General features: G+C 40.7%; 1 protein-coding gene across 1 annotated transcript in view; it reads left to right on the top strand.

Moving 5' to 3' along the window:
- Positions 1–19788, top strand: part of grin2da (glutamate receptor, ionotropic, N-methyl D-aspartate 2D, a) — a 231559-nt gene that overhangs the window by 184834 nt on the left and 26937 nt on the right. Inside the window, exons 14-15 of the mRNA XM_033974905.2 lie at positions 8666–8735; positions 11187–11304. Of these exons, the coding sequence (XP_033830796.2) occupies positions 8666–8735; positions 11187–11304 (188 nt within the window). The remainder of the gene's footprint in view (positions 1–8665; positions 8736–11186; positions 11305–19788) is intronic.

Raw genomic sequence — 19788 nt, 5'->3', positions numbered from 1 at the left:
ACAGAAGTGAGTTTGACTTCACCCATAGCGTCAAATGAAGCAGTTATAGGGGCCAAATCGGAAACAAATTGCATATTAGTGAGTATCATAGAAACCAAAGAGCCAATCCGGTGCGAGGCTGTTGAAGGTAACGCCCCTTTCCGGCCGCACTGCTGGTTTAGTATGAAGTGGGGGCTTAGCAACACTGTTTTGACCATTAGCCTGTTTAAATCGCCTGCAGCTAAACAGTGATCTAGCCAACGATATTTATTACACTATTCTTCAAATCTCGTCCTTCGGGTATTTTCATGTATCTTCCATTTTCACCTGGAGATGAGCTGCTAAGTATTGTAAGTTGCTGTGCTGTTTAAAGAAGCATTGGAGTTTAAATAATACAGACACTGCAGTGCTCCTGGATGTGCCTCCTCAGCACTGTCAAATACTTGTCTTATTCTCAACAGGGCTGGAATTCGCTTCAAGGGGCAAAAAGTACATCAGATTTACAAGTATCCGGAGTACGCAGATAGCACTTGAAATATTTAGCAGGGCAAGCCATGCAGTACTTTTCTGGCTGATTTGACGCAGGGTGTGATTAGAACTCCCATGATGCATTGCGGGGTTATCTCGCTGTCTCATTATCAGATGTTTAATTCACTCTCTCTCCTTCCACCTGTCGTTTACCAGGGATTTACTCAGGGAATATTTCAGAAAACTCATTTGGATGTAGATTTGAGATATTTTCATTGATTTTACAGTGATTGTTAAAGGAGTACTATGTAACTTTTCTAGTGTGGAGTTGGAGATCTGCTTTTTTCCACGGAGATGTTATTTCTTTGACTGGAACGTTTGTAGATATGATCTTAAACTTGTCTGTTTTGTTCAAAAATACGTTGAAAAACATGCATTCTTACATTGAGCGGGGTCACCTCTCCACAGATCTGACCTGTAACTTGCCTTGGTAGTGCTGAATCCTTGTTTCTTTGGCGATATAGATGTTTTATGTCATGCTGTGGAAAATTCCAGGCAAAGAAATATTAACCCTATACCAAAAATGTTACTTAGTGTATCTTAAATATGTTTTAAATGTCTACAATTTTCTTTCCTTCAAAAATATCTCTGAGTTTGTCATTTGTTAATTTTTGCATTATTCTTGAAAGCTCAAAAAACTCTGTTCCACTTCATGACATCATCATCTCTGGTTGACCTGCTCCTCTCCAGGTTCCACACTATGGCTTTAAAGCGCCCGTTTTACAGTATTTTCTGATCTATGTTGTAATGTTGTTTCCTCATCACAAACAGACCTGGAGTTGTGTTTTGTTTCATTCACACATGTTTAACAAACACACAAACCCTGCACATTTAGGCTGAGTTCTTCTCTCAAACAGAAAACACTCTGTTCCACCTTGTGATGTCATGTGGTAATACAGGAAGTGCTCCACTGTGTTTTTAAACTTCAACACCTTCACTTTAATCATTTGGATAAGTTCAGCTCTGGAATTGCCAATCTCTACTGAAAAAAAATGTTAAAGGGAGCTGTTAACCTGAAAACTACCACTTCATGACATCACAAGGTGGAACAGAGCATTTTGAGCTTTAGAGATGTAGACAGACTAATAATAAAGTGTGACTCAAACATGTATGAATGAAACAAAACACAACTCCAGGTCTGTTTTTGAGGAGGGAACAACATTATAACATGACTTAAAGCTCACAAGAGTCAATTTGTGTGATAAATCCTTTAAACGTCCCCATGGAAACAAGCAGGTAACACCACTAGCCCAAAATCACAAGTCAGATCTACGGAAAGGCGACCCCACTCACAGTAAGAATGCATGTAACACAAGGTATTTCTTTAACAAAAATGCTGTTGAACCAGAGTAATAACATCTCCATGGAGAAAAGCACACAGTGGACTCCCCCTTCCAGAAATGTTACATAGTGCAGCTTTAAACCAGTGAGCATCAAATGAACCAAACAGAGAAGCTGAATAGAACACCGCACACAGACGGGAGGATGCGCGGGACCGGAGACATGTGCTCTGTGGCATCTTTACTGGAGATGACGAGCATAATGTACCTGCAGATCACAACCTGCTCTACACCTGCTCTACCACTGTCAGCTTTACAATCACACGAAGACAGATGTACACGGATCCAGGCTCCCAGGGACGCCGTGGAGGAGAGGGGAGAGGGAGGAGAGGACAGAGGAAGGAGAGAGAGAGGAGAGAATGAGAAAGGGGAGAGGTTTGGGGGCTGATGATCTTTAAAGTGCTTATGACAGATTAGACAACACATTTTGCCAAAACATAATTAGCATTATTGAGATTTTACTACAGATTTGACCTACTTTTCACATGTTTGTGCTTTTATGAAGTTTATCCATAGATCTATTAAAATAACTGGATAATGTACTGTTGCTTAGAGCTGTCTCAAGTTGGACTAGTGTCCACTCATTGGTACTACAACGAAAAAATCCCTCCTGCGCAGAAAGGATTTTTCTCATAGAGAGAAATGTAATCACAAACTGCTCGAGTTCGACCAACGGAGACTGACAGGAACTGTTGACAGGGACTAACGGGGACTGACAGGGCATCTACAGCTTTCACAGAGGTTGAATTTTTGTGGTGATTTTTACCTCTTTTTAGATCATAAACTTTTTCTTAGCTCAAAATCCGTCTGTTGTCTTAAAAGGTGCTTTAGTGCTTTGAACGAGCCGCAGGTTTAGAACATGGTTCAGAAGCTCCTGGAAGCACAAACATTAGCATTTATAATTTGTAATGTATTTATTATTCTCTTGCCTCCTTGCGGCCGCTCTGCTTCGCTCACTGTCATTGCTCAAAGTCTCATGGGGGTAACTCAGCTGTACATGGATGTACTTAACCACTAAACACTAAACTCAGGACATTGAGCAGCTCACTGACTTCAGTGGGCGGCCATGTGTAGACCCAGACCTTGAGTTTATCATTTACTTCCTGGTTGGGCAGGAAGCAGATGTGACATATGTGGAGGTAATTACAGAAATGTTACCTAGCAACCATAATGTAAACAATGGCCAAAATATGTCTAAATTGCACAATAGTTCTGATTAGAATAATACAACACCTTTATTTAGTTAAATGAAGGTTTAAACTGTAAAAAAAATGTCCTCCTTGTGCATAATCGTTCCAGCATTTTGGCTGTAGTTGTCTGTGTATGACATAGGCAGAGGGAGTCTGTCGTACAACTCAAACTACTTTCTGTACTTTTGTACTTTACTTCTCAATAGACCTGTCATGATAATGACTGTATCGATTAATCGTTCAGTATATGAAAACTGGAACTATATTTTTTTGGGTCGGTATTTATGGTGTGTACTTTTTGAGGTTATTTTTTGACTGTATGATAAGATTTAACTCATAAAAGTTTGAATAAATAACTCTGACTCATTACATATTCAAATTAACGACTCAAGTGTTTCATTCTGCTGTTTATTTATTGCAACTTGTGATTTTTTAACAATAATGTAGACAATATTGTGACTGGTCTACTCAGCTCTTTTTCCACAAACTGACACTTAACTATGCATATTTCATGCATCTTTAGCACAGGTCCTACCCCACCAAACCAAGTCACAATTAGAAAAACACAAAAGCCTCCCCCTGCAGTTTAAAGAGTGAAAACCAAACCAGACTCAGAGACATTGAGGTGGACGTCAGACTCAGTGAACTGGACCAAGGACTTTCTGTTTTTCTAACTGTTTTTCTATTTTTCTAACTTTCTGTTGTTAAATCAAATATTTAGTCCAGCCCTGAGAAGTGGCTGCTGTTCTTAATTTGGGCTTTACAAAAAAAAAATTAATGAAAATGGAAAAAGCTCTTCACCTTACGTTTTAAAGATGCAGTGTGCAACTGCTTTTGCTGCAGGATTTAATTTGTTTTTAGTTTGTTTATTTTCTTCAGTCACTTGGTACAATCATTAATCATGTTACAAAGAAATAACACAAACACATCTGTTATTCTTATTGGCTATATGTATATAAATGGACATAGCAAACGACAAAGTTAAATCTGTCAATTGGACAAATCATGGTAGGAGTGAAGACATTCAGTTCTGAACTGAAGAAGTGTCTTGGATGAGCAGAGAAATGTCTTCACTCCTACAACGATTTGTCCAGTTGACAGATTTAACTGCTTTGCTATGGAACAGACCTGAGTGTCTACACAGACATAAATGGACATAGCTAACCTGCTAGTCGCCGCATTCTAATTCACTTTCTATGTAAAAACTGTGTCCCCTCTCTCTGTAACTGCTGCTGTGAGACTCGTCACTTTGGTCTTAAAATGTTCGTATTAACCCGCTCTACATGATCCTAGTGTTTTTATTTCAATATTGTATCTGTAAATAAAGATATGAACATTAATAACAGACAAATCAGGTGCCTCCTTTCCGTGAGGTCGCTCCCTGTAGTGTTAGCAACAGGTTTCGCGTCAGATTGGCTCTTTGGTTGCTATGATACTCGTGGTTGATCTTTGACTGGAGCTGAACACTACCCTCTTTATACAGTTTGTGGTTATTCTACAGACTGAAGGGGTTTAATACTTATTTTACCTAACCTGCTCCACATACAAGATGGCAGAATATTGATTTATAGACAAAAACAAAACTCAGTCTCTCATGAATGTGGGAAAGAAGACCTGTTTATAAGTATATTTTATTACACACTCATGTTTACTTATGCTGCTGGGTTAAACCAGTCTAAATATCTCTGAAATATCACTTTTTTGCCCAAGTTTAAATCCAGAATTGACAAAGAGGAAACAATATGAGCTTACATCTGTGTTATTCTGCTGTTACTCTTGAGTTCTTATGAATAGAATGTTTACATCACTTAATGATAATGATTTATATTTAGTGATGAATATTATTGTGTTGGTTTGTTCTAAATTCCTTTTCCCATTTTCTCCCGTGTTTTTGAGCGAAATGTGTCACAGCTCTTGAGATCAAAATAAGTCTGCTGTGTCATGTCTGCGTCTAATTTTAAAACGTTTTATTGTCAGAGAATCAGGAAGAGTGTGCTTAGCATGCTAGTTGTCATTAGCTTTACCGTGAACGGCTAAACTACGCTCTGCTCCGTGAAAGTTGTGAATAGCGCTTATAAACTCATCTCCGCCAATAATTAAAATGCTCAGAATGTGTAAAGTAAGTGAGGGATGACTTAAAATTAACTTGTTTTGTTTTTCACATTTTTTTAAAAACAGCAAAAATGTGGTAGACAGGAGCAGTTACAGAGAGAGGGGCTACAGTTTTTTCAATAGAAAGTGAATTGGAGCCAGAGGAGATGGAGCCAGAAGTGCACACATGATCACTTCCTGTTTGTAGCGTCGCAGCTAGCAGGTTAGCTATGTCCATTTATATATACCACATGTCAAACTCAAGGCCCACGAGCCAAATGTGGCCCTCCATATCATTTTATGTGGCCTGCGACAGAGTAAATTTAAAGGTATGATGGTCTTAAAATGTCATTTTATCAAGAGATACATAGTACATACAGCCATATTTTTACATCTAGGTAAATACATATGTAATATTTGTAACTTGAATAAGTAATAAATGTAGAAACAGTTAATTATAAGTTAAAAAAGTAGTTAGATTTCTTTTGTATCTGGCCCTTTGAGAGCAGACGTTATGTGATGGATCCATATTGCTGCCGTCTCCCACAGTAGAACATGAGAACAGACCTTTACCTCGCACATTTACATACGCTCTTCTGTGTGTTGCATCATTTTACCCATGATTCCTCTGTGACGCTCCAGACTGTGTTAAATTTATATTGTGTTGAAGCGACTGGAGAAAATCTGGCAGCGAGAGACTGATGTTTGTTTTGTGTTCAGATGAAACTATCCTTAAAAGACACAAAAGAAAAAGAAAAAAAAGAAGAAATAGTGACAGCCTCAAATACATGTCTTTGTTTGGGGTTTTATATTATTCCTGTCTGCTCTCGCCTGTTTCTCCTCCTTCTCTCTGTCTTCCTCTCTCTCTGTTATTTTTCTCTTATCTTTCCCTCTCTCACCTCTTCTCCCTCTCTTTTCTATTCTCTTTACCTCCATCTGTCTCTGTCTCCTTATCTCTTTCTTGTCTCCCCACTCCTCCTGTCTTTCTTGCTCTCTGTGTTTCTCCCTTCATCCTTCTCTCCCTCCTCTCTCACTCTTTCTCATATTCTCTATGCCCCTCTCTTTCTTTCCTCCTCCTTTCTCTTTTCCACTCCATCTCTCTCGCTCTCCCTGCCACTCTTTCTCCCACACTACATCCATCTCTCTTTCTCCCCTTTCTTTCTCTCTCGCTCTCCAATTTCTCTACCCTTCTCCACCTTCTCTTCTCTCTTCTCCTGAATCTTTCTCTCTTCGACCCTTCTCGCTCTCACCTCTCTCTCCCCTTCTCATTCTAACCCCTCTCTCTCTCTATCTCTCTCTCTCTCTCTCTCTCTGATTTCTGTACAGATGTGATTTGAGCTGACTCTTGTTTGTATATTTATTATATTCTTTCTTTCTGTCCCTCTCTTCTCTCTCTCTTTCTCTCTTTCTCCCTCTCTCTATCTCTTTCCCCCTCTCTTTCACTCTCTCTCTTCCCTTTCTATCTCTCTATCTCCCCCTCCTCATTTCTTCCTCTCTCTCTCTGATTCCTGTACAGATGTGATTTGAGCTGCCTCTTGTTTGTATCTTTATTATAATCTCTCTCTCTCTTCCCTTTCTCTCTCCCTCTCGTCTCTCTCTCTGTCTCTCTCCCTTTCTCTCTCTGTCTCTCTCTGTCTCTCTCACCTGTCTTTCTCTCCTGTCTCTCTCTCTCTTTGATTCCTGTACAGATGTGATTTGAGCTGCCTCTTGTTTGTATCTTTATTATAATCTCTCTCTCTCTTCCCTTTCTCTCTCCCTCTCGTCTCTCTCTCTGTCTCTCTCCCTTTCTCTCTCTGTCTCTCTCTGTCTCTCTCACCTGTCTTTCTCTCCTGTCTCTCTCTCTCTTTGATTCCTGTACAGATGTGATTTGAGCTGCCTCTTGTTTGTATCTTTATTATAATCTCTCTTTCTCTTCCCTTTCTCTCTCCCTCTCTTCTCTCTCTCTGTCTCTCTCCCTTTCTCTCTCTGTCTCTTTCTGTCTCTCTCACCTGTTTCTCTCTCCTGTCTCTCTCTCTCTCTTTGATTCCTGTACAGATGTGATTTGAGCTGACTCTTGTTTGTATATTTATTATATTCTTTCTTTCTGTCCCTCTCTTCTCTCTCTCTTTCTCTCTTTCTCCCTCTCTCTATCTCTTTCCCCCTCTCTTTCACTCTCTCTCTTCCCTTTCTATCTCTCTATCTCCCCCCTCCTCATTTCTTCCTCTCTCTCTCTGATTCCTGTACAGATGTGATTTGAGCTGCCTCTTGTTTGTAGCTTTATTATAATCTCTCTCTCTCTTCCCTTTCTCTCTCCCTCTCGTCTCTCTCTCTGTCTCTCTCCCTTTCTCTCTCTGTCTCTCTCTGTCTCTCTCACCTGTCTTTCTCTCCTGTCTCTCTCTCTCTTTGATTCCTGTACAGATGTGATTTGAGCTGCCTCTTGTTTGTATCTTTATTATAATCTCTCTCTCTCTTCCCTTTCTCTCTCCCTCTCGTCTCTCTCTCTGTCTCTCTCCCTTTCTCTCTCTGTCTCTCTCTGTCTCTCTCACCTGTCTTTCTCTCCTGTCTCTCTCTCTCTTTGATTCCTGTACAGATGTGATTTGAGCTGCCTCTTGTTTGTATCTTTATTATAATCTCTCTTTCTCTTCCCTTTCTCTCTCCCTCTCTTCTCTCTCTCTGTCTCTCTCCCTTTCTCTCTCTGTCTCTTTCTGTCTCTCTCACCTGTTTCTCTCTCCTGTCTCTCTCTCTCTCTTTGATTCCTGTACAGATGTGATTTGAGCTGACTCTTGTTTGTATATTTATTATATTCTTTCTTTCTGTCCCTCTCTTCTCTCTCTCTTTCTCTCTTTCTCCCTCTCTCTATCTCTTTCCCCCTCTCTTTCACTCTCTCTCTTCCCTTTCTATCTCTCTATCTCCCCCTCCTCATTTCTTCCTCTCTCTCTCTGATTCCTGTACAGATGTGATTTGAGCTGCCTCTTGTTTGTATCTTTATTATAATCTCTCTCTCTCTTCCCTTTCTCTCTCCCTCTCGTCTCTCTCTCTGTCTCTCTCCCTTTCTCTCTCTGTCTCTCTCTGTCTCTCTCACCTGTCTTTCTCTCCTGTCTCTCTCTCTCTTTGATTCCTGTACAGATGTGATTTGAGCTGCCTCTTGTTTGTATCTTTATTATAATCTCTCTCTCTCTTCCCTTTCTCTCTCCCTCTCGTCTCTCTCTCTGTCTCTCTCCCTTTCTCTCTCTGTCTCTCTCTGTCTCTCTCACCTGTCTTTCTCTCCTGTCTCTCTCTCTCTTTGATTCCTGTACAGATGTGATTTGAGCTGCCTCTTGTTTGTATCTTTATTATAATCTCTCTTTCTCTTCCCTTTCTCTCTCCCTCTCTTCTCTCTCTCTGTCTCTCTCCCTTTCTCTCTCTGTCTCTTTCTGTCTCTCTCACCTGTTTCTCTCTCCTGTCTCTCTCTCTCTCTTTGATTCCTGTACAGATGTGATTTGAGCTGCCTCTTGTTTGTATCTTTATTATAATCTCTCTTTCTCTCCCTCTCTTCTCTCTCTTCTTTCTCCTTTTCAGGAAGCTGGATGCGTTCATTTACGACGCGGCCGTTCTGAACTACATGGCCCGGAAAGACGAGGGGTGTAAGGTAAACTCCGCCTTTGCACTGGCCCGCACGGGGAATGGTCCAACTTTTAAACAACTAGAACACGATTAAAGCTTTGAAAAGTCCAGTTTGAGGAATAGGACTGATTTAAATGTCACAAACTCGATCTGTCTGTGTAGATGTGAGATAAACATGTTCAAATCAAATATAGTTGGGTTGCCAGATTCAGTGCTTAAATCCCGTTGCGTTAAAGTGCTTATAAACTACGCTATGCTAGGCTAAGTTATGAATAATTAGGACGTTCAGAATGTATAAGAAAAGTGAGGAATAACTCTGGACCTCTGCAACTTTTTAAAATGAACTACTTCTGTTTTTTTTTTCTCTTTTTTAAGACAGTAAAAATCTGGTATAGCGTCTTTAAACCCGACTGAAACATCTCTCTCATGAATAAACAAAGTCTTGTGTTTCTCTCTAATCGCCCCCTGGTGGTGGAGCTGGTTACTATTGTCATTTACCGCTGCGTCGGTGCTGATTTATTTATAAGACAGAATGTGAGGTGGCTGTCGACGGCGGCGCTCTGGTCTTTTGTAATAAGATGTAGGAGGTCTGAGGTCCCTCTGGCCTCGTTCACCTCCTCCTCTGCAACAATTAACAACAAAACAACCAAGATCTGCACTCACCTCCTCCTCCTCTCCTCCTCCTCTTCCTCCTCTCCTCCTCTCCAGACCAACACCACCAGCTTCAGTCTGGGGCTTCTGACGCTCCCCATCACTCACTTTTACTGACACTAATGACAGATATAAAATAAAGTATGAAACGAGAGGAGAGGGAGAGAGAAGGAGAGGCAGAGAGAAGGAGAGGCAGAGAGAAGGAGAGGCAGAGAGAAGGAGAGGGAGAGAAGGAGAGAGAGGGAGAGAGGAGGGAGTGAAGGAGAGGGAGAGAGGAGAGGGAGAGAGAGGCAGAGAGGAGGGAGTGAAGGAGAGGGAGAGAGAAGAGGAGGGAGAGAAGGAGAGGCAGAGAGAGGGAGAGAGAAGGGAGTGAAGGAGAGGGAGAGAGAGGGAGAGAGAAGGAGAGGGAGAGAGGAGGGAGTGAAGGAGAGGGAGAGAGAAGAGGAGGGAGAGAGAAGGAGAGGCAGAGAGAAGGAGAGGGAGAGAGGAGGGAGTGAAGGAGAGGGAGAGAGAAGAGGAGGGAGAGAAGGAGAGGGAGAGAGAAGGAGAGGCAGAGAGAAGGAGAGGGAGAGAGGAGGGAGTGAAGGAGAGGGAGAGAGAAGAGGAGGGAGAGAAGGAGAGGCAGAGAGAGGGAGAGAGGAGGGAGTGAAGGAGAGGGAGAGAGAAGGAGAGAGAAGGAGAGGGAGAGAGGAGGGAGTGAAGGAGAGGGAGAGAGAAGAGGAGGGAGAGAGAAGGAGAGGAGAGAGAATGAGAGGGAGAGAGAGGAGGGAGAGAGAGGGAGAGAGAGTGGGGGGGAGAAGGAGAGGGAGAGAAAGAGAGAGAGAAGGAAAAGAAGAGAGGGACAGGGTAGAGAGGAAAGAGGGGTAGAGAGAAGGAGAGGGGAGAGAGAGAGGGGGAGAGGGAGAGAGTAGATATAGAGGAATAGAGAGAGAGAGTGAGTAGGAGGTTGAGGCAGAAGGAGAGAGAAAGAAAATGACAGGGAGGAGAGGGAGAGAGAAATGGAGAGAGGGGAGGAGAGGGAGGCAGAGAAATAGAGAAGAGAGAAAAAGAGGGGAGAAGGGAGATGGAGCAAGGAGAGAGGAAGACAGAGGGGAGAGAAAGAAAGAGGAGAAAGGGAGAGAGAGAGAGGAGAGAGAATGAGGGCTGTTTCACTCATGTTGCTTAATTAAAGGTCATAGATATTATTCTATATTCAGACAATACAAGAACTTTGGACATGTTTGCTTTGCAGTTTTGTATCGTCAGTTAAAGGTCCCTAAAGTGGACATTTGTGAGCTTTACGTCGTGTTCTAACGCTGTTACCTTCTCAAAAACATATCTGGAGTTGTGTTTTGTTTCATTCACACGTTTGAGTGACACTTTATTATTAGACTGTTACATCAATAAAGCTCAAAATGCTCTGTTCCACCTTGTGATGAGGAAACAACATTAGAAAATTGATCAGAAAATAGCCTAATTTGGGCCTTTTAAAGATGCACTGTGTAACTTTTCTGGTGAAAGAAACTACACTATCCATTCATCACCAGGGAGATGTTATTGCTTTGCCTGGAATTTTGCACAGTTTATCATCAACCTGCAAATATTCAGGTGTTTTATTGTTCCAAAAATAACTTGGAAAACATATATTTCCACAAGCAGAAAAGGAGCAGGAGACAAGCAGAAAAATGAGCCCTTTAGTTAGCTAGAGCACCTTGAGATACATATTTATATATTTTCTATTTACATATTTTTTGTATTAAATTAGTGAAAACATTATCAAACAAGTATTTTCTAAGGTCACAGATGTTCTCACGGCTTTAACCCGTCGTCTCCCTGTGTCCTTCAGGTGATGACCATCGGCTCGGGGAAGGTGTTTGCTACGACAGGATACGGCATCGCGCTGCACAAGAACTCACGATGGAAGAGACCTCTGGACCTGGCTCTGCTGCAGCTCGTCGGGGACGGTGAGGACAGATAAATGGACATAGCTAACCTGCTAGCCGCCGCGTTACAAATAGGAAGTGAGCATGGGCGCGTTTCCCGCTTCATTGACTCACTTTATGTTGAAAGTGAATGACATTGTTGCTCCTCTCTCTGTAACTGCTGCTGTCAGACTCGTCATTTTGGTCGTAAAATGTTCATATTAACCCTCTCTACATGATTCTGATGTTTTTATTTTGCTATTTTGTCCCTAAATTAAGATATGAACATTAATAACAGACAAATCAGGTGCCTTCTTTAATCAAGGTCGTTTTTGCTAGCTACCTTCAACAGCCTCGCTCTGGATTGGCTCTTTGGTTGCTATGATACTCATGGTTGGAGTTCCTAATATGGAAATTGGCTCTAAATTCACCCCTATAACCACTAGCCTCGATGAACTTCATTTGACTGGAACCAAACGCTATGGGTGACGTCACGCTCACTTTAGTCCACTTCTTTACACAGTCTCTGGGTCAGATCTACCGCAGCATCACATGAACATTTTTACTGTCACATTTTGTTTTGTAAGTAATAATAATATACTAGATTTATATAGCGCCTTTCAAAATACCCAGAACACTTCACATTGCGTTATTCACTCAGTCTATACTCGAAGCCAACAATTATAGATACATTAGCACGGTGGGTGAAGTGTCTTTCTTAAGATGGCAGTTTGATTTAAAGGTACTTCTGCCCCTCTGTGGCTCTCATCCAGGCCCAGTGCGACTTAGCTTCAAAGATCAGAAAAGATTTTGCTAAAGGTGCCATTTGCTAGAGTATATTCAAGATTTGCTTACAAGATATTTTTCATATAAAGCAAATATACAGAATCTATAATGTCAGCACAATAATTGGAAAAATGTAAAGCAGCAGTGGCTCAGTTCATAAAGTGGTCCAAAGGATGGTGGTTCGATTCCAGGTTCTATAGTTGAATGCTGTCATGGAGTTATTGGGCAAGACGCTAAACCATAGACTGTATAAAGAAGTGGACTAAATGAGACTGCAGTCAAATGAAGCTCACTGAGGCCAACGAAAGGAGGCGCCTGATTTGTCTGTTGTTAATGTTCATATCTTGATTTATGGACAAAATAGTGAAATAAAGATACCAGGATCATGTACAGCGGGTTAACCCTTTAATGACTGAGCGCACTATAGACCAGTAGAGCTCGCCTAGACTTTTATTCTTTTTTAGCCATAAAAATCATGTTAAAGGAAGTATCAGAATGTACTGCATTTTTTCACACAGCTTCCTCCATTTTACATATCCATCCATATAACTGACTGGGAAAATCCCTGTGGCATCTGCGCTCTGATTGGTCGTCTTCGAGGGACAACATAAGCAGATTGCCATAATGACAGTAACATATATAAATAGCCCCATGACTCTGCTTTGAGACACAAGCACAATTGGAGTTACGGTAATGGCAAATCTGCAACCGCACTCTTTCGGTGACCAAAATGACTAGGCTCTCTGTAGAAATCACAGAGAGACGGAGCGCGTTTTTTCAATGTAAAGTGAATTTGAGCCAGAGTCGATGGAGCCGGAAGTGCGCCCATGCTCACGTCATATTTCGAAAGTAGCGGCTAGCAGGTTAGCTATGTCCATTGTCCTATGTCTCTTTATGTCCATTTTACAGTCTATGCACTAAACCCACCTCACCCCCTGTGTCTGTGTACGATATGTGTGAACATGTGGGGGTCACTCTGGTCCCTGTGGAGGTACAAAATGCTTTATAAATGTGACCATTTATCACTGAGCTGTTTCTCTGAGCACACACGGCCACAGAATCGCAACAAACTCCTTTAAGTTACTTCGCCAGGGGCCCGGACACAGAAATGAAAGTGAATTTGCTCAAGATGTAATACGCAATTTGGTTTGAATCGAAACTAAAACAAATACCGCTGTAGTACAAATGAAACTCTCCACTTCCATAGTCTGGGTTCTCCATTCTCTCCCAGCAACAAGTTTACAACGTGTACCAGTGCCGTTCTTCCAAAGGCCTTGATTAGGCTCATGTATTCAGATGAACACTATAATGAGACATGAGACGGAGCTTTATGTGCTGTTATTAAAATGACACGGGAGCCGGAGGAGCGACAAGTCTCATTGTTATGGGCTCATTGTGTCTGAATAGTGCCCCGTGTGGTAGAATCAGAAACTACTGTTACTCCAAAGACACTCCCTAAACTTCAACTCCCTTGTCTCCTTTATGGGTCAAGTAAAACTGCAGTTGTTCTGGGTTTTCTGGGTTTTTCTGATTCCTGAGGTGCAATTTTAAAGGCGCTGTGTCTGATTTGTACTGTCGTAATAATGTGAAAAACAAAACAAGTTCTTTTTAAGTTATTCCTCACTTCCCTTATGCGTTCTGAGCATCGAAATTATTCACAGAGATGAGTTTATAAAAGTTTTAACGCAACTTTCAGAGGACAGAGAAGAGTTCTGTTGTCACTTTAATGCTAACAACAACAATTAGCATGCTAACCATTATTCCTCTCTTAACTTTTTGCATTCAGAGCATCCTAATTAATCACCAGGATGAGTTTATAAGCACTTTATATGAGCACTTTTGACACACACTTTCAGAGAGGAGAGTGAAGTTTTGCTGTCACGGTAATGCTAACAACAACAACTAGCATACTAACCGTTATTCCTCTCTTAACCTTTTGCATTCAGAGCATCCTAATTAATCACCAGGATGAGTTTATAAGCACTTTACATAAGCACTTTTGACAACTTTCAGAGACGAGAGCGGAGTTTTGCCGTCATAGTAATGCTAACAACAACAATAGCATACATACAGGGCACTTCCTGATTATAGAACATTGAAACGGTTCATAATTAGACGCTAACAGCTCATAGCTGACTCATTTTGATCTTTATAGGTAGAAATTGAGCTGGAGTCAAGTGAGAATTGTCAGGTGGAGTTTCGTGTTTAACTGTCAGACTGCAGATGTGTTGACCTTCTTCCACTTGTTTGTCTCTATAGAGATGTTATTGCTTCGTCTGAAATGTTCCACAGTATGACATGATCTATCTCTATCCATACAATCAGGTGATGCCTTTGGGCCAAGTTACGTGTCATATCTGTGGAGAGACGAGACCCGTAAACAATAAGAATTCATGTTTTTCAGGTACTTGAACAAATGTATGATATATGCTCAATGCCATACTGTGGAACATTCCAAACAAAGCAGTTACTTCTCCATGGAGACAAGTTGGTGTTGGCTCCTTCTCTAGAAAAGTTACATAATGCATCTTTAAAGCGCATGAGTGTTTATTGGAGAAACTAAAGCTATACAGAATACCATTTTGAAGAATACGGAATAGCATTTTGTAATTTAGCCTTCCTGCTCGTCCACATTTGTTTTAACGCTTTTTAAAAATAGAGCGGTGTTTGGACATGTTTGGTGTTAAAATGTTTACCGCAGTCTGTCCTTCATATGATAATGTGAGCTTATTATGCCTGGTATTTGCATGTAAATGGTGAAGTGCATTAAACAGAAGACAGCGGTGATCACGCAGACTCCTCCACACTGTGAGGATGGACACGTGTTTACAATATAACAAACATACAAACGTCTTTAGCATCACCCCTGGAGCCACCCCACTTGCTAATCCACCGCCCGCCGCAGATGCATTATGGGTAATTGTTCTGGATAATGCGTCTTTTGTCTGCGCTTCCCCGAGTCTTTTGTTAACACGCAGTCGCTCACTGGAAATAGCTCGCTGAAGGGGAGAACATTTTAGCGCAGTTAGCAATGGGATATTCTTCAGCTTCATGTGATAATGTTACATGGAGGTCTGTGTAGCTAAATGCTAAATGTGTAGCAGTGTGATGTTCACTGGTTTTGAAATTAAAGTATGTAAATATGTATGTTTTTAGCTAGGAAGTTCAAACCATGGGCTGTATATGTAAATGAACATAGCTAACCTGCTAGCGCCACGTTCCAAATAGGAAGTGATAATGGGCGTGATTCCCGCTCCAATTCACTTAACATTGAAAAACTGTCATCTCTCTCTGTAACTGCTGCTGTCAGACTCGTCATTTTGGTCTTAAAATGTTCGTATTAACCCACTCTACATGATTCCGGTGTTTTTATTTCACTATTGTGTCCGTAACTCAAGATATGGACATTAATAACACACAAATCAGGCACCTTCTTTCCCCGCTAGCATTAGCAACACATTTGATTGGAGTGGGAATGGCAGGAAGGGGCGTCACCTTCAACAGCTTCGCTCTTTGGTTGCTATGATACTCGTGGTTGGAATTCCAAATATGTAACTTGACTCCAAATTTGCCGCTAACTGCTAGCCTCGATGAGCTTCATTTCACTGGAGCTGAACACTATGGGGGACGTCACACTCACTTAGTCCACTTCTTTATACAGTCTATGGTTCAAAGTGTCTTTTTTCCAAGATGTTTTGACTGAAATGTTCCACAGAATGGCATAAACTTGGCAATCTCCATGGAGACAAATCAATGGCTCCAAACCGAGTATTAAACAGATTGAACAGATGAAAGTTTATACATTTCTGTGGAACATTACAGGCAAAGCAATAACATATTTAAGCGACAGGTGATGGAACCTTCTCCAGAAAAGTTACATAGTGTATCTTTAATGATCAAACTGTAAATCCACACTGGTTGAATCTTTTTTTATATAAACACTGGGTGAACATATCGATTTTGTGAAATTCAATTCAAATAACAGTGTTTCTGAAAAAGGGAATTATACCCAACAGTTTTTAGCATTATTTAAAAGTTAATATAAGATCAGCTCAAAGTGGAGAAATGGCAGTCCAACGAGCTTCATCTGGTTTTCTGTTATTTTTTTTTATTTATTTTTTTTTTGTAGATTCTTTCTTTCCAGACCAAGGTTTAATTTGTTTTCGTCCCTGACAGTTTGGACAGCTCACTCAGATTGGTCACGTGATGTTGCAGTGACATAATTGGTCAGTGGATTTAAACAGGTTTCAGCACTGTCTTCCTACTGGTGGAGGCAGGACGACAGCGCCATCTGGAGTCCGACTTCTTCAGGACAGTATCCCAGGTGTGTGAGAGTAAAAAGGCCCCCTCGTCCTGGTTTAAAATCCTGTGGGTACTGCGAAAGAGAGAGCCACGTTATGGACTGGGACGGAGCAAACATCATTGGGCCAGAGGATGACAAATATCTTTACTCGGTTCAGGAGGCGATTGAAATACGGACTTTAAACCAGGACGAGGGGCCTTTTTACTCTCACGCACCTGGAATACTGTCCTGAAGAAGTCTGTTAAAGTAAAGAGAAATTACAGTGTTACAACAGAAAAGTAAATGAACGGGACAATGGAATAAGAATGATTGTAAAAAATAAACTGATTAGATGGATTATTGAACGCTCCAATCAAAAACAACCAAAGGAAAAAAATAGTAGCACTCCTCATTTATTTATTAAAATTGTTGTTGTCCTGTTAATGCAATGAATTATATTCCTCTTTCTCTTTCTCCTCTTTTGCTTCCCTATTCTCTTCCTCTCTCCCTCTATCATAGCCTCCTCCTCTCTTTCTCTCTTGCTCTTTCACTTCACAAGTCACTCAAATTAAAATATTAATTATTTGTGAAGAAATAAGTAATTTTTTTCTCTCACTTAAAATAATAAAAAAAATTAAAAACAAATCAAACCAGCACCTGAGCTCTGCACCTGCGGCTGCTCTCAAACACTTCTGCTTTCTATGATTCTCACCTCTCCTTCTCTCTCTCTCTCTCCTCTCTCTTTCCCTCTTTCTCTCCTCCCCTTCTCTCTACTTCACATTTTGTATCTTTCTAAGGTCCCCCTCTCTTTTCCCTCTGATAGTTTCTTTCTCTTTTATCTGTAGTCCCTCTCTCTGTCCCTCTTCTCTTTCTCTCTCAGTCTTTCTCTCTGTCTTCTCCTCTCCTCTCTCTCTCTTGCTCTGACACATCTGCTGACGAGAGAAACAAAATCACAAATGTAAAAATTGATGGAATTTCAAAGTGAAAATAAACTGTTATATCCCAGACTCTTTCTTTCTCATCTCTCTCTCTCCTCTCAACTCTCTTTCTCGTATTTTTCTGACTTCCCCCTCTCTCTCCCCCTGATACTTTCTTTCTCTTAACTTTATCTCCTCTCTTTGTCCCTCCTCTCTTTCTCTCTCTGTCTTTCTCTATCTCGATTTTTCTCTCTCTCTAAACCTTTTCAGCCCGACTGGACCAAGAGCGGCCTGTACTAGCTCTACTGCAGTGTGGCCCTCTCGTGTCTTCTTAAAGAGTGGTTCTGGTCTTAGGAAGTGGTTCTGGTTCTGGTCTCAGGGTGTGGTTCTTGTCTCAGGGAGTGGTTCTGGTCTCCGGAAGAGTTTCTAGTTCTGATCTCACGAAGTGGTTCTAGTTCTGGTCTCAGGGAGTGGTTCTGGTTCTGGTCTCAGGCTATAGTTCTGGTCTCAGGGATCGGTTCTGGTTCTGGTCACAGGGTCTGGTTTCAGGGAATGGTTCTGGTTCAGGTCTCAGGGTGTGGTTCTGGTCTCAGGGAGCAGTCCTGGTCTCACGAAGTGGTTCTAGTTCTGGCCTCAGGATGTGGTTCTAGTTCTGGTCTTAGGGAGCGGTTCTGGTCTCAGGGATTAGTTCTGGTTCTGGTCTCAGGTGGAATTCATTTGTACTGAAAATATAAAGTGTACGTCTCGGAACAGGCTCTTTTTGTTTCACTGCAAAGTCCACAGTTAAAAAACAGCTCTGGAAGAAATGAGAGCCAAAACCTAGATCAATAAAACTGAAATCAAATTGTACTCAAAGGCGCTGTACCTCATTTTTACTCTCCTAAAAATGTGAAAAACAGAACTAGTTCATTTGAAACAATTTGCAGAGGTCCAAAGTTATTCCTCATTGACCTTATACATTCAGAGCATCGTAATGATTCAACATGATGAGTTTATAAGCACTTTTCACAACTCAGAGACCAGCTCACTTCTATATTCTCGAACAAAAAACACTTTATAATTAGATTCAGACAGTACACAGTGGACCTATTTCCTTTATTAAGTCGTTTTAGATGAATATTGTGATTTAAAATGTGTAAATTATAACATAATGATCCATGGGTGTCAGAGATGAGAACTTTAGAGCAGACACAAGCACAATATGTCTGATTTAAGACTTATGGGAGGCTGGGTATTTCAATGATTATTTTAGCAGTTGTCGAGTCAGTCATTTTTTGTTCAAGCAGGCGATTATAATCTATTTCTAATCTACATTGAGAATTTAAAGTCCATTAAAACCAGAGATAAAGATGCTTACCAAAGGCGTAGAGAATATGTCTGAATAGCGTTCATGTTTCTTTTGGACATGTTGATGTATAAACGCTGCTGTGCTGGTTATAAAAGGTCTTCAGGAGTAGATTTGGAGCCAGTATCACCCAGATAACGATGAAGGATGATCACATTTACACTTTCATAAACTTTTACACATATTCCAGGACACAGAGTATTCTGACTCATCATTCAGCCTTAAGTCTCTGTACTGGACGACTGGAGTCTGCTGCAGAATTTACCCCTGCAGTTTTATCACCACTTTGTCTCGATTAAACGTGTTTGATCAAGTCCAGCAAAAGAAAATGCTTTAAAGACATGGTATTTTACTTCTATGGGATATTAAAGAGGGGGTATTTTATTTCTATGGGGTTTTGAATAGGGGTATTTTACTTCTATAGGGTATTAAAGAGGAGTATTTTACTTCTATAGGGTATTAAAGAGGAGTATTTTACTTCTATAGGGTATTAAAGAGGAGTATTTTACTTCTATAGGGTATTAAAGAGGGGGTATTTTACTTCTATAGGGTATTAAAGAGGGGTATTTTACTTCTATAGGGTATTAAAGAGGGGTATTTTACTTCTATAGGGTATTAAAGAAGGGTATTTTACTTCTATAGGGTATTAAAGAGGAGTATTTTACTTCTATAGGGTATTAAAGAGGGGGTATTTTACTTCTATAGGGTATTAAAGAGGGGTATTTTACTTCTATAGGGTATTAAAGAGGAGTATTTTACTTCTATAGGGTATTAAAGAGGGGTATTTTACTTCTATAGGGTATTAAAGAAGGGTATTTTACTTCTATAGGGTATTAAAGAGGAGTATTTTACTTCTATAGGGTATTAAAGAGGGGTATTTTACTTCTATAGGGTATTAAAGAGGGGTATTTTAGTTCTATAGGGTATTAAAGAAGGGTATTTTACTTCTATAGGGTATTAAAGAAGGGTATTTTACTTCTATAGGGTATTAAAGAGGGGTATTTTACTTCTATAGGGTATTAAAGAGGGGTATTTTACTTCTATAGGGTATTAAAGAGGGGTATTTTACTTCTATAGGGTATTAAAGAAGGGTATTTTACTTCTATAGGGTATTAAAGAGGGGTATTTTACTTCTATAGGGTATTAAAGAAGGGTATTTTACTTCTATAGGGTATTAAAGAGGGGTATTTTACTTC

The sequence above is a fragment of the Periophthalmus magnuspinnatus genome, chromosome 11 (assembly GCF_009829125.3).
Source record: "Periophthalmus magnuspinnatus isolate fPerMag1 chromosome 11, fPerMag1.2.pri, whole genome shotgun sequence".
Taxonomy (NCBI): Eukaryota; Metazoa; Chordata; class Actinopteri; order Gobiiformes; family Gobiidae; genus Periophthalmus; species Periophthalmus magnuspinnatus.
This window is presented reverse-complemented; position numbering and strand designations above follow the sequence as displayed.